The 15,276-nt window shown below is 37.3% G+C and overlaps 1 protein-coding gene across 20 annotated transcripts in view; it reads left to right on the forward strand.

Moving 5' to 3' along the window:
* Positions 1 to 15,276, forward strand: part of KCNMA1 (potassium calcium-activated channel subfamily M alpha 1) — a 475,606-nt gene that overhangs the window by 421,964 nt on the left and 38,366 nt on the right. For 14 of the 20 annotated variants that reach the window (XM_050712039.1, XM_050712038.1, XM_050712032.1 and 11 more), the window contains 3 exons: positions 2,480 to 2,603; positions 5,547 to 5,771; positions 8,923 to 9,115. In XM_050712039.1, the coding sequence (XP_050567996.1) occupies positions 2,480 to 2,603; positions 5,547 to 5,771; positions 8,923 to 9,115 (542 nt within the window). Of the gene's footprint in view, positions 1 to 2,479; positions 2,604 to 5,546; positions 5,772 to 8,922; positions 9,116 to 14,376; positions 14,422 to 15,276 lie in introns of all 20 variants that reach the window. The other 6 variants (XM_050712034.1, XM_050712035.1, XM_050712041.1 and 3 more) reach the window with 2 other exon arrangements.

Here is a 15,276-nt window from a genome sequence, read left to right on the forward strand (position 1 = left end):
ACAACTAGGCTTTAAGCACTCACGTACTAAAAATTGTCTCAGACCTCAAGGCAGTTGGTCATCATTTCAAGTCAGATATCTGTTATTATATTTCAGTTTGTAACCTTTCTGTGAAAGGGATTACAGTATTGCTAAATATTAATTTTTGTGAAAGCTTCAGCCAATCTATTTAGTTTCAAGTCTCAGAGCAGTCAAGATACACTGATTAGAAAATTAGAATGGTGCATTTTTTACAAATTGGTTTAAGGTAGTTTTTCTGATAAAGGGGAAAACTCCCTCCCATATGCATCTGGTTTCTCAGAGGAAAAGAACGAGAGGAGGATATTTGATCAATGAACTTTGCTTTTTTTTTCAGCGCTGTGCTAGGAAAGGCTCATGGAGAATTGTCTTATGAAAATTTGAGGAGAAAAAAAAAAAAGGACAAAGAAAAACATGTCTCCTGAAGATTCCTCACCTTTTGACAAAGTTTCTTATTAGGAAACACGTAGCTAACGCATTCCATCAGAAAACAATAACCAGGATAAAGTCCCATTAAATGTCTGAACTCCAGTACTACCTTCAAACAGTATTGCATCCATGGCTGCAGACCTTACTGTACCACGTGCAAGTACGACGAGAAAGGAGCACACTACGAACAGCATTAGAGTCAGATCTCAAGCTAAATTGCCGTGGTTGCAGCTCACTCACCAATGGAGTAAAAAAGTATGCAGAGTCTGGATATTTTTATAGAAATTAAAAACAAAACAAAAAACTTTGGTACAGGTGACAACAAGTCACCTTTGTCTCCCACAGAAAAGGGAGCACAATTTTGCAAAAACTTTCATTACTAAACCTGGAGCAGGGTCAGAGATTGCATGCAGTCCCCTAGAGATTCTTCTGCTGCCAGTGGAATGCATTGAACTCTATCTCTGTTGAGTGAATGTAAAAAAACTTTGAAAACATAGTGTTTCTTCTTTCCAAATGTCCGATTTATGACTTAGCTGTCCACTGCACTGCTGTTTCTTAAAGCATGAAGAGACTCTGGTTTAACTGGATCATTATATTAATAGTTTCTCAAGTTCTTTTAAGCTACCATCTTTGGAGTTGACCCTGTTTGAATGAAATGAATGAGAATGTTCCACTGATTTCAATGGCTATATGATCAGTGACTATGAAATTACACAAAGTAATCACCCTGAAGGAATTAGAGATTATATCTTTCTTAGTCATGCAAGTGTAACTGTGTTAAACATGGTAACTTATCGTCCTATATTCAGTGTAAATTAACCTATGTCATGCACAACATTCAAGGTTTCCTTTAGTGGACAGTTGAAAAGAAAGGGTCTTACCACAGTCTGCTGGCTCAAGTGCTTGAAAAGCAGGAAACTTTCCAGTTTTGAGAGTTCAGCCAATATGGGCATTTCCTTAAAAGTCTTCAAAAAGGAAACTGCTTTAAAATTTGTCTACCTGTCTCTGAATATTTTGCACATTCTTACAGTAGAAATATAGTCTTCTTTGAAAGGTTACAATTCTGTGTCAGTATATTTCTAGCAGTCATGACAGAAACCTAAAGTAAAGACTGTAGTTTTGCCAGAGAAAGATCAGTTCCTTGTTTACTTGTAAAATTTCTGAGATCAGTTTACCTGGTTCTCTGTGAAGAAGGTCCTCCATCTAATGCTTTGTGCTGTATAATGTAATCACTTAGGGGTCCTCACTAACATCTGAGAGTGTGAGAGTGTTGAAATTCTTAGCCCAATGTTTTTTTTGTTTTGTTTTTTTTGTTTTTCAGCATATAAATAGAGGACTGTGTATTGTTTGAATCTGTGCTTAGGTGTAGCTGTACTGCTGGAAGCAAGTTTATGACAATGTCTTTTTATTTGCTTCTCCTTTGAGAAGCCTTGTGTTTTCAAATCTTGCTAGAAAACACACACACACAAAAGGAAAAAAATAACAACACCACACACTTAGGAAGTTATTATGGATACAGTTGTCAGAGAAAATGGACATTATTGTTTGGTATTAAAATCATGTATTCCAGATGTGGGCATTTGTTAGTCAGTCCGCTCTAAAATGACATACTGCTGAATCCTTAAAGGGCTTCAGTTTGGAAAAGCAAAATATGATTGGGCAAATTGCTAAAATATTTAAAGTGCAGCCTGTTAAAGCTTTTACTGTGAAGAGCATCACGTCAGAAGTTATATGTGGTAAAAGCAAGTAATTGGCTTTCCATACTTATGCCAGTCAGTCAGCATGGGGCTCTATTCCTATCCTTTCTACTTCATTGCAGATGCTAATAGCAACCCTGTTATTTATTTTGGAGGGGTGGGACTGGAAAAAATAAATAAATAAATAAATAAAGTGCCTGCACAGAAAGCATGTTAAAGTGTAAATACATTTCATTTTTACTTTTTTTCCCTCTGTACACTGCTCTTGGGATATTTTTCCATCCATAATTCATAATATTTTCCACTTACGTTGTCCTCAACTTGTTTTTCCCCAGGCATGACCCCTTGTTAATTCCTGGCAATGAACAGATTGACAATATGGATGCCAATGTGAAAAAATATGACTCTACTGGGATGTTTCATTGGTGTCCAGCCAAGGACATTGAAAAGGTCATTTTGGTAGGTACTGATGATAAGCTGTGTTTGAAAAGAGATTATTTGAACCAATAGCACTGATGTCTAATACATTGATAAATTAATCTCTACTATCCTTTAAACTAGCATATTGAAATCAGAAACACAATGTGGTAAAATTGAAGCTACCATTTTGGTTAAGGAATTATTATTATTCTTATATAAATCTGTATGCCAGAATCAATAATAAAAATCAGTCCAAAATATACTGCTTTTTTTTCATTGTTGTTTTCTTTTTTCATAAACTGAAATTTGCATATCAAGTTTAAATCTTTAGAGAATCCATGCTGGAAATATTTAAATGTTTATGTAACCCATTTATGTCTTTACACAAGGTAGTAATGATTCTAATACAGGCAAGTGCTGCTTTGCATTATCTCTTATTTTTTTATATGAATTTTGCTCTCTTAAAACTTCTCTCTCAATTTCCAACATGTCAAGATGCCCAAATAGGCCAGAGTAAGTAGTACTACTAGTCTGCTTTTCTAGCATGTTGCAGTGAGCCTAGTCTGTTTGTTTCATTTGTTTAACTGGGGAAGCATCAAGCCATTAAAAATAATTAGAAGGCCTATCACAGTCTATTTTGCTCAGTGAAGGTTTGTGCCACTTGTGTTCATGTACTCATACCTAAGAGTAACAAGTAACTAACTCCAGATCTCATTCGCAAAACTGATGATATTTGAAACGAACTCCCTTGTGGATCTTCACTTTGTTGCACTTTATAAAGCTTTTCCTGAGCTTGCTATCTTAGATTTTCCTGCACTGTGGCATGGTGTAGCCAATGACAGTGACAGCCCTGGTTTATTGTAATGATCAGGGGTAAAAAGCTTGTTTCCACTTCTCCTTGGGGGTTTCTGTTTTAAATATGACTGCTCAGAATTGCAGTATTGGTGTTTAGATAGTCAAGCAAGTCAATTCCAAATTCTAGAGATTGAGCTGTGGGACAGAGCCTGGCTGAACAGCTTTAATTAGTATGCATTTATATGTATGTATTCAGCAGGCAAGGAGGAGCAACCCTGCTGCACAATATTTTGTAACAGACAGCGATATAAATCTGCCTTCATGTTCAGAACACGTTTTAGAAGATGACTTAGTACAACCTTTATATATTGTCCCACTCTTCAGAGTGTTTCTCTGAAAATGTCACTGTGGAGTGCCTCACTTCTTATCTCTTGATGATGGCATGTCAGTTTTTCCTCCTACTAGTCTGTGAGTCTGGCCAGGTTCTTTTTGTTTCATGCAGTATCACCAATAAAGACATTGCCAACAAAATGCTTCCCTACACCATTTCAAGCTCACAGTTCACAATTTATGTCTACATTCAGATCCATGAAAATTTAACATTGTCCTTAGAGATCACACAAATACAGTTTAGTACATAATTTGAAGATTTCCCAGGTTGTCTTCTAACTGATACTTGATGATGTCTTGGTCGGGAAATAATTCATTTTCCTGCCCAACGTCTCTTGGCTCTGCAACATTTGAACAGTATCAGGTAGTAAGGACTCCTCTTTTTGACACAGTCAAATAGACATGACTACGTACAGATTAACAACTGTGCAGTGCCTTTTATTATATGTTTTTTTAAAGACTTGGTCTGCCTTCTAAGGTCTCAGTAGTCCATGCAGACCTATCTGTAGAGGCATGGGACAACTTACATGCTTAACTTCAGCATTCACTCTTGTATTCTTCTGTATGAAGGGCCAGGACCACTCTTATGGTAGAGTTGTACAAAAGTCAGGTTAATTGCCCAAGAGAAACTGGAAGCTTGTATTCTTTTTAACAGATTAGAGAACTTCTAATCAGAGTTCCCCTTCTTATTATATAATGAATATCTCTGCTACATATTCCAGTCCATATTGCACATTGTCATGCTTCCACAATTCAGAAACAGGACATATACTATGGATAAGTGAGAGGTAAATTATGCAGTTCACCATTGTCTTATTCATTGGCAAAACTTCTTGGCAATATGATATCAGTGGATTTTCAGTTACTTGATGGAGTGCAGTAATGCTAAGATTGGCTCCAGAAATGAAGGTCATGGTTTCCTAATGACTTTATGTAATCATCTTGGTGTTTGAATTGCCTGCTCAACTGATATTACCACTGATGAGATTAGTACAAAAATGTAATTCTTGTCACTGAGACAAGAAGATAATTCTGAGCATCAGTTAAATATACTTCATGAGATTTGTTTCTTTCTGTCTATTCAAATATTCAGGAAGTCTGATTGGCCTGAGAAGTTAGTATTAGTCATGATCTTGCATGCTAGATTTTTCTTTCTGAGAGAAGCTTGAAGTATGGTGGGCATCTATGGTAAAGCGGAGCAGTGTAGAGGGTTCTTCGATTGCTTCTCAGGGTGGTAGCAGCTTGTTCTAAAATGAGAACATTGACTATAAGAGAATATGGTCCTCAACTCACAAGATACCTGTGATGCCACAAAAGCCCTATTAAGACCACTGAGCACTCACACATTGCTTTTCAGATTGGTCCTGATAAAACACTAGTGATTTGTAAGCTAAAGCATGGTTTTGCATCTCTTTCCTATAACCTTCTAATGGCTGAATGCACAGTAGGTCAAAATTCGTTCATAGCTAAATCCGTAGTGCTTCTGTTGTTGTAACCAGAGTCTTAATCCACACGTGCAGCAACATATACAGGATCAGAATTTGGTCCAGTACAATGTCTTTCTGAATGCTGAAGGATTTGTGAACAAGAATGGAATTTTCTTCCGCTGAGCATATTTAATGAAGAATAAATAAGTGTAAAAATGAACAGCTATTATCAAAGTGCTTCTTTGTGCATGAACAACATTGACAGTTGTATTTGTCCTGGTTTAAAACTCAATATCTGATTTAAGCTTCCCTTTGTTCCTTTGTTTCATTTCTCCCTTGTCTTTTTGTTTTGTTGTGTTTTGTTTTTTAGACTCGAAGTGAAGCAGCGATGACAGTTTTAAGTGGGCATGTTGTCGTTTGCATATTTGGAGATGTTAAATCTGCTTTGATTGGATTAAGAAATTTAGTGATGCCTTTACGAGCCAGCAACTTTCACTACCATGAACTCAAGCACATTGTGTTTGTGGGTTCACTTGAATACCTGAGAAGGGAGTGGGAGACGCTGCATAACTTCCCAAAGGTTTCAATCTTGCCTGTAAGTCCAAAGCCATATTATTGATACTTTGTGATTTAGGACGCCAACTGGACAGATTCATATTGACTTTGATCTTAGGCTTTTTTTACCTTTGTCTACTTATAGGCCTGAGGACTTAGCTTTTCCCTTACTGTGTCTATGAGAAGAAAGCCCTGTGAGACCTTATTAGAAGATATTGCCGCAGTGTTCAGTGCCTCGTCATCCTCATCGGATGAATTTCAGCTGCTATCAAATGTATTAGCTGTGTTATATATTGAACATTCACTGTAGTGCACTGCATGTAGCCAGTTCTTATGTGACTTCCCTCACAGAATGACAGTAGTTATTTATGACATTATTGTTGCATTTATACCCACAAAACCTTTGGAAAAAAAAAATCATTATTCTATCTACATAATAGGTGTCTAAATTTATAAAAACTTACTGTAGGTTGGCCAACTTTATAGGAACATTGCTGTAGTATTTCAGTTTCTGCCATACCCATTCTAAAAGACAGTTGAAGAAGTATGGCAAAACCCTGACCCTTTTGAAATCAGTGAAAAGCTCCTATTGATTTTAGTAGGGACAGCCACTAAAACCACCATTCAGAGGTCCTATTTCTCCACTCTATGTATCAGTATCATTCACTTGTGTGCACTAAATGTAGAAACATGAGCTCCAGTACAAACAAATGAAGACGCATTTCAGATCACTAGCATAATCATAGCTATAAATGACCCACAAAGATGCAGGCAGGAGGGAAATGATCTCATGGTAAAAGCACGAAAGCAATGCTCTAGACTTTACAGAGTAAAGTGAGGATGGCTGTTTTTATCAGAATGAAAAATTTGGAGTTTACCTGTTCTTAATTACATTTCAACAATTGAAAATAAATAAATAATGGATGTAATCTGAAGTGAATAATCAGGAAAATAGCAATAGAATGGAAAGACTGCCCTCACTTTATGATTAATTCAGTCTGTATGTCCTTGTTACTGTAAATGCAGTTTTAGTGTTAGTCTGTGTTTTTTTTTTCTGGAAACTGACCCAACAGATGGTGTCACAAGATTCTCTGCTGTCACAGAAATGGTGTCGGTATCAGATTTGGTCAGCCAATCGCTTTTAATTCCAGTCACTGTGAAGGATAAAGACTAAGGAATCAGAATCAAAATAATAATATTTGATCTGTAAGCAAAATGGAATCCAGCTGTATCCAGTACATTACATTACTGTAACGTGTGTTTGTAAAGTTTTGATTCTGAATTCTGAAGAGGCATTAAGGAAATGCATATCACCTTTACTTTCCCCAGTTTGCGTCCAGCTCTAGAATAGTTTTGGTCTAATTTCAGGTTAAACAGCCTAAATTGTTGGTTAGTATACCTTTAAAAATACAAAATACGTAAAGGAATTATTGTATCTTATATATCAAGGGAGATGAAGACTGCACAGACTTCAAGGCCTTTTTTTTTTTTTCCTTCAGCCTATGTGCTTCAAAATGGTGACATAAAGTAAAAGTTATCAGCATTATTCTGCTAAAAGTCTAATAAAGTTACTGAGATCATGCTGGTAGAGATCATGTGTTAAATGGAGGCCACTCAAACTCATTTTTTATTCACAGTGTTTTGGTTCACAAAGTAAGGTTGCTGCTTATATCTGATAGGAATGTGGTTACAGCTAGACATAAAAACAATTGTTAGTGTTAAAAAAAAATTACCTAAAAATTTCATACAAAGTTTGTACTAAAAGATGTGTTTAAGCTGCTGAGTAAACTTGTAAAAAGTAGGCAAATGCCAATTTTAAATATCCTCAGGCAGTTTTAATTCTGTCCCTTTGCATAAATCAGTAGGAGTAAGTCTTCAATTAATTACATGATTACATATTATTTTTCCCCACAGGAATCCTGCTTCACTTGGTGCACAGTACAGACACAAAGAGCAGAATTAAGGTGGCAAGAATAATCATATCTTAAGCTCTGAGTATTTTACAATGAAAGCATATCCTTTCAATAGATGCTGTTTTCCACAGGGGTTCTGACCTAAAATTTTTGAAAGTAACTTGAAATAGTCATGCTGGTATCTGAAACTAGCTGGCCATCACTGCAGAGGAACTGAACCCTGCCTTCACTTGGCGTATTTTAAAATCACTTTTGCATTGAATATTCTTGGTGGAGTGGTTCACCATGAGTGATCAGGAGATAGAAGAATAGGGTCTTGACTCTGTTTTGTGACAGTTGTGTAAAAAGGGGACAGCGTAGTCTCCTTCTCATCATTAGGGTCTCTGGATGCCAAACCATGCGAGGCAGCAGAGCAGAATCTAGTTTCCATACTTTTTTTTTTTTTTTCTGGAACTTGCAGCCTCTGTGACATAGACACAATATGTTCTAACTAGAGATATGGACTGTTGGATGTGAAAGGCAAGTGTTAAACCAAGCATAATGGGTTGTGTCATGTCTTAGTTGTGTTAACTATGAAACCCATGATCTACCGCAATGTTTCATTTTCAATATTGCAATCTCTGATTGAGGATTGTGGTAACAGAGACTCATGCATTAGTTGTGACCATTTAGTTAGTCTTGTTTCTGTTTCAAAGCATTTAATCACACAATTTTGAAGATCAATGTGTTTTCCTTCTAGAAGCACCAAAAACATGCAGTGAAAAGGATTAATTTTTTTGTGGATTGCTCCAGGTACAAAAACCAGCTTTATCTTGATTGTATTTCAGATGTCTAGGACACACAATGCTTTCCTGTTTAAATTGTTATTCTTTTGCCCAAGACCATTGCGATTTGGTAGCAGATAAATAGACATTTAAAACACACCCTGTGTTATATTCAGAGCGCCAGAGGTTGCCACATGATAGCAACTTAAATCAAGACAATTTCAAGTCACCGATGAGATGCAGAATGCTGGCATTATTCCTATTTCTTGTTTGTTAGTAATAGCTTGACTGAGTATTGAGACCGAACCCAAAATGCTGCCATCAGCACCAACTACTCTTTAGATTAGCACACATCTCCTATTCCCTGGCACATAGTTAGACCAGCTTAATGTCAGAGCATAAAAAAGATACTTGTTAAATAATTTCCCAAAGCTCCTTCTCAATCTTTAATTTGTTTTTCTTTTTTTCCTTTCCTGCAACTCCCCCCCCCCTTTTTTTTTTCTCTGTGCCGAAGGGTACGCCATTAAGTCGGGCTGATTTAAGGGCTGTCAACATCAACCTCTGCGACATGTGCGTTATCCTGTCAGCCAATCAGAATAATATTGATGATGCTTCGCTGCAGGACAAGGAATGCATCTTGGCGTCACTCAACATCAAATCTATGCAGTTTGATGACAGCATTGGGGTCTTGCAGGCTAATTCCCAAGGTAAGGACTGCCCTATAATACTTCTCTGCAGTGCCTACAGGGGACAGGACCTGGCAAGAAGAATATCCCTCACTCAGTAATTCAAAGAGCCCTACATCAGCTTCCCTGACAGTTAAACCTGCTGATTGGTATGATGGCTTTTAAAGGGACAGTCACGTAGTGTCTCTGCTACATCACAAAGCACATCTTGCAGAGGAAAAATGAATGAACATGAATCTGTTTTTTTTTTTCTTTCTTTCTTTTTTTCCCCCTCTCTCTCTTTTTTTAAAATTGTCCTAAAAAAATGTATGAAATCATTGCTTGCTCACCATCCCCTGCTCAGTGGTTTTCTTATCAGGGCAGTTGATGTTATAGAGTCAAAGCTAAGTCATAGTAACTTTGGAATACCTTAAGCCTCAGTATAAAAACATTTCTCTTTTATGTAAAGCACATTGCAGCCAGAGAGAAAAAGAGCTGAGTAGTACAAGCCACAAAGTTAAACAAAAAGAGCAAAAATTTTAAATTAAATCTCTTTATACTTCCTGTGCCTTCTTGCTCAAAAAGCCACTTAGAATTAACTCAAAGCTGATGTCTTCGCATGCTTTGACATGTACTCATCCCATTTAAGGATGTTGATCAAAATCTTTCAGTCTTTGCTGAGAGTAGGGGGACTGATTCCTTGGGAGCCGAAGGCTATTTTACACCAACTGTGGCTGCGCAAAGCAGCTGCAAAGCAGTCATAAGCACCCTGGCAAAGACTATCAGTGTAAAATTAATCATCTTTCCATCCCTGAAGGGTCTTGCAGCTTATGCAGCTGAAGTCCTACCTTTGATAAACATAGGAAGTGGTGCAGCAAATATTCCCTCTGGATCCAGCCCTGCTTTAAATGTAGGTGTAGAAAGGGTAGTGTTTTGGTCTGCAGTTTCCCCGTGAGCCTGACCTAGAGATAGTTTTACCTCAAGGGGAGGGAGAACTAAGACTAAGTTCTTTGTCTTCACACTCTAATCAGGAATTTAGAATTATGAGCCAAGTATTAGAGGCTCAGAAATATATCTTCTTGAATAGAATATGGAAACTTCTCAAATATGGAAAATGCTTGCTCAGAATAAGAAAGAAAAAAAAAAAAAAAGGGGAATTTAATATCGGACTCTGCTTTGAGCAGGAAGTTGGACTAGACATCACCTGATGTCATTTCCAGCCTGAGCTGTTGTATGGATCTGTGACTCTGTAATACTCAGGTTGCTCCTGCGGTACAGCCCCTATTGCTCAGGAAATGTAGACGGAGGTCATGGTCTAAATCCCTTCAGACCTATTCAGTGGTGCTGATACAGAGAAGCAGAGGGACAATAGGCTAGTTCATTGGAATTCCTGGCCATTTCTTCAGACAAATATTATTCTGCGTGTAAAAAGGGTGACTCTTTCTGCAAATTTTCTGTGGAAACAAGGCATAATATAAGGCAGATGACCAGGAGCCTATTTTAGTTTGGAGCACTGACTAGGAGGTGTTATTTCTAAAATTAGTTGCTTCATAAGTATCTTCCCAGTAAATTCTCTGATTATGGTGTCCATAACTACTGAATTGGTTGCATTGCTTTTAGTGCAGTAAATTTTCTAGAAAGACCTTGAATGCAATGGTTAGTTTTTTGGAAGCAATTAGACCAATAGATAGCACAAACTTTACCAGAAATTATATCCAATGCAACATTTTAGTTGACAAAATGAACTTTAACACAGTGGTCACAACTATTGTGAAAATTATATAAACAACATGATTCAACTTTTGCTGGTCAAGAAGTGGCATACTAGAACCACCTCACAGCTTATTACTAGCAAGTAAGTACTTTTATTTACAGCATGAACGGGCACTGTACTTTTGCTTAAATGTTTGTGTATTATTCAATGTACTTACTCTGCGTAAACATTCCAGTTCACATCAGCTTATACAAACTTCAAAGTTTGTATAAGCCTCCAAAAAGAGGGCTGTGGGCAGCCTGCTTCAGGCAGGGGGCCCAGGAGGAGCTGGGGGCTCTGGCAGCCATAGGCAGGCACCCATGGGTGCCCACATCCATGGGCTTGGTGGGGTTTGTGGCCAGTGGCTGCAGCTCCCCGCTGCCAAACCAGGAGCATCTCTGCAGCCCTTCCCTGAGGGTGACCTGCCACCTTGGCTCACAGGGGCTCAGGATGCTCAGCTGCTTGATGGAAATGCCTCTTTGCTCCCACTACACCATAAGTAAAACGAGGAGTGGTTTTGTTTGTTGTTGCTGTTGTTTTTTAGCTGTCTTTCCTTTTTTTTTTTTTTTTTTTTTACTTCATTTTGTGTTTTTGAGTGATCTTCTGTCCAGAGAAGATGAGAGGATTTTGACAGATTTCTGATTAGGGACAATTAAGAGGAGAAGAAGAGGAAAAAAAGAGAAAACAAAAGAGGGAACTAATGCAATCAGTTGTCTGAATGAGTGAGATAGTAAACAGTCCATTGACCTCAGGTATGGCTCTGGTTCACACTTCAGCTCTTGCTTTCAGTCCTGTGTGTGCAGACACAGGCAGTACTGGTGGTAGGGGGACAGCTGGACCAGATGATCGATCGCAGAGGTCTCTTCCAATTTTAATGATTCTGTGGTTCTGTTAGTAGGAGGAAAAGAACCCCCAAATTTTGGGATTTCATTCCCTTTTTCCCAAAGTCTCACCCTCTTCACCTCCTTTACCAGCAAAGTCTCTTCCAAACCTGTCTGCACAAACATTCAGCACTAGCCAACATTCTGTATCCATCTAAATATCCCCTTTCCAACCAAGGAAGTAGCATTGCACCAACAACTGAAATCAGATGAGTTCTGAGAGAAAAGGCCTTGTAAAACAAAAAAAGGGGTGGACATATGACAGCAAGGTTTCCTCATAGGCAAAGTTCTGTAACAACAGGACCTCCAGCTCCCAACAGAGTATTTTTTTTCTCTTTCTTTCTTTCATTCATTTATTTATTTATTTATTTTATTTCCATAAGGAAGCTAAATCTACTGAATTTTTATCATTACTAGATCAAGATGAATTTATTAAGCATACATGCAGGAACAAAGACTTGCTAGTGTCTCCTCATACCATTAAAATATATCTGGGCTTTGGACTGGGTCTACCCAGTGAATGAATTATTCAGACGTTCTGTAAATATTGTGACAACACTTTTGTCCTCTAGCCTTGAGTCCTAACTGATCCTGCCAAAATTTCCTCTGAACTGACTGGAGTGTTCTGCTTTAACCTCCAGAAGAAGAAGGAAAAAAAAATAGCTCGCTTGTCCTTACACTTCCAAGGCACAGAAAATAAAATATATACTGGATCAGAGCTACAGCAGACACTGGATTACCCAGAGCAGATAAGACTAAATTATCTAAGATGTCAGATCTACAGTCATCATCAGCTGTCTAGTTGATGACTACACAGAACTATGAAGCAACGTACATTAGAAGGAAAAGCATACTAACTGTTCTGGAAGTACTTGCTAATCTTCTTTTCATAAAATGTAGTATGTAATTCTATTCAAAATGAACAAGACACTTCTTCAAAGTGAACTTGTGTCGTTGAAGGCTCTCCCGCTGAAAGCAGCCTCAGGGCCTTTGAAGGTTTCAAGGCTGACTTGGCAACTCCTTAGACCCACTAAATGTAAAGGGTACAGACTGATGTCCTGAAAATGAACTTTTTGAAGTCATCGGGGCAGTTTGTTGCCTTTGGGAGATGTAAATTCTAAGGACACAAGGCCAAAGCATATCCCACTGAAGCTGCAGCAAACCTTATCATTTTCCTTAAGATACCTCAGCTTCTGAAATATGAAATGCTGTAGAGTTGGAGCTTTTCCTGCCTATTCACAAAATGACTCATAATCTCAGTCAGATGTCTTATTTGTGATAAAAGAAGTCCTGTTTATATCGTTCACTTCCTCTAGAACTGTTCATACAAAGGTACAGTTGTGGTGGTGGAAAAAAAAGAAAAAGCCACACTCAGGTACTGGAGATTTGTTTTTACTGTCCCTTGTTTCTTTCCAATTCTCAGTCTGTGCCCTCAACCAGAAAGTGAGATTATTTTATCAAGAGATAGTTTAGAGAGAAGCCCAAAGAATACTAGATCCATGGTAAGCATTTCTGTACCCTCGCAATAACATTTCTCCAAGACGCCCAGGAAGGAGTCTAGGATGGGCTCTGCCTTGGTCAGTATGTTGGGAAAGCCCCAGTAATTCTCCTTTCCCTCCTTCTGTTGACCTTTCCATCCTTTCTTCCTCAAGTAGCACCTAATGACTGTCTCCATATAATTTTTCATGTTTCCTTTAATTTCTTTCAGTCTTACATTGTGGGAATTTTACTTGTTGGTTTAGCCACCAGATGAACAGGACCCAACACAAAATATTTTTCTTCAGTTGTAACTAAAACTGCTATTTGGCTTTCTTCCCAAAAAAAACCAGAAAGACAATTATACCTAACTGTTTAGAGATTTATAAATACCGTACCAGAGTAGCCTCTGGGTAGTAACTTCAGATACCCAACTCAATAATTTTTGTTTATTGGTTAGTGATTTAGATCTTATTTTGAGTCCCTTATAGTAAGTGCAGTACATTTCATTAAAAAAGCACTTACTAAACAGTAGAAAAATAAAAATTAAAAGAAAAAAAGCAGTCATGGCTTCAAGCAGGTTTAAAGGACAGAAAGGGGAGGCTGTATAGTAACATATTTTCAATGGACATTACAAGACAAATCACAGTACAGCAAGGTAGTTGTATTTCCGCATAGTAGCAATTGCAGGTCTTTTCTGAAGGACTTCAACATACGAGAATTTTCCCTAGGAACTCTCTTTCAACACAAGAGATCTTCCTAAGGCCTCCACTTACAGTTCTCGTAATAGATCCTCTAATGAAAAATAAGAAAGAATAAAAAATAGAGGATGAACTCCAGGGTAATACATCTCTCATACATCATGGTACGATTCTTCTGGGGAAAATCCTTTAAAATAAGTAAACATACACAGGATTTTATACACGGACTTTCACGTGTATCCGATTATACAAGCTAAATATCCTCGTACAAGTTTAGTTTCATTTGATCTAGTTCCTTTAAAAATCACTGGTGCTTTCATCATCATTTTTTCCTGGTGCAAGCCTAAGCTTTGATTTAGGAAGATGACAAGAGAAGATGTTGGTACTCATTAACCACTGAGTGTCGTTAGATTCATTTCTCAACCTGTTGGTTGAGTCTTATATTACTGCAACTTTTGGTGGACTTTGGTTTTAATGGGAGTTTTCTTGCAGCAGATCGGGAGACAATTTCAGATCTACATTCTGTTGTCTTTGCAGGTAATAATTTATTTTTCACCTCTACTAATAAATTATTCCTGATTGTTTTATCTAAGATGTTAGCAAAAGAGAGAGAACAATAGTGTTATCAGGATTGGAAATAAGGGAAAGTCCTTAAATGAAGAGAAAGGATAAATGCTGTCTGAAAATGTTTAGTTAGCAAAGGTTCTGTGTCATTTTCAGAGATAACTGTATTGTAGTGTTGTTAGAAATGTTTAAAGTTCAAAAGGCAAAAAGTAAATTTCTGATATGAATAATCCTGAAAGGGTATTTTTTTTTTAGTAAATATTGAATTTTTTCTCTGACTTTACAGTCATAAGAAAGAGCTTTAAAGTGAAGAGTTCAAAATACAAGGTTTGATGATCATAAATGCAGTTATCTTTTAGACTGTTACAGAATTCAATAATTTGTGGCAACTCCAGCATTGCTTCCTACGTTTCATTTGTTATATCATATGAAAAAGTAAAAATTAAAGGCCTTACTTTCAAATACATCAGGATGATCATTTTGTCAGGATTGGTAGGTTAGTGCAGGGATTACACCTGGTAAGGATAGTCTTATGTTTTGTGTTCCTGAGTGCTCCATGTATTTTTGCTAGCATCACTTTGTGTAAATATTCTTTTGTGTAGACAAACAAAATTCATAATCTGATTATTAAAAAAATGTATTTAGTTGGTTGTTATTGTTTAACCAACTGATTTTTTGGAAAGTTTGTTGTAGTTCTGTTTCATTATTAGCTTTCAAAACTTCATTCTAGGTAATGAAATTAATAACCGAAAAATGAGATAAGGGTTTCCTAACTTCCCACCACGGGTCCCACATCATAATTTGCACACCAAAATAAATAAATAAATA

This window comes from Cygnus atratus, chromosome 7 (genome assembly GCF_013377495.2).
Source record: "Cygnus atratus isolate AKBS03 ecotype Queensland, Australia chromosome 7, CAtr_DNAZoo_HiC_assembly, whole genome shotgun sequence".
NCBI lineage: Eukaryota > Metazoa > Chordata > Aves > Anseriformes > Anatidae > Cygnus > Cygnus atratus.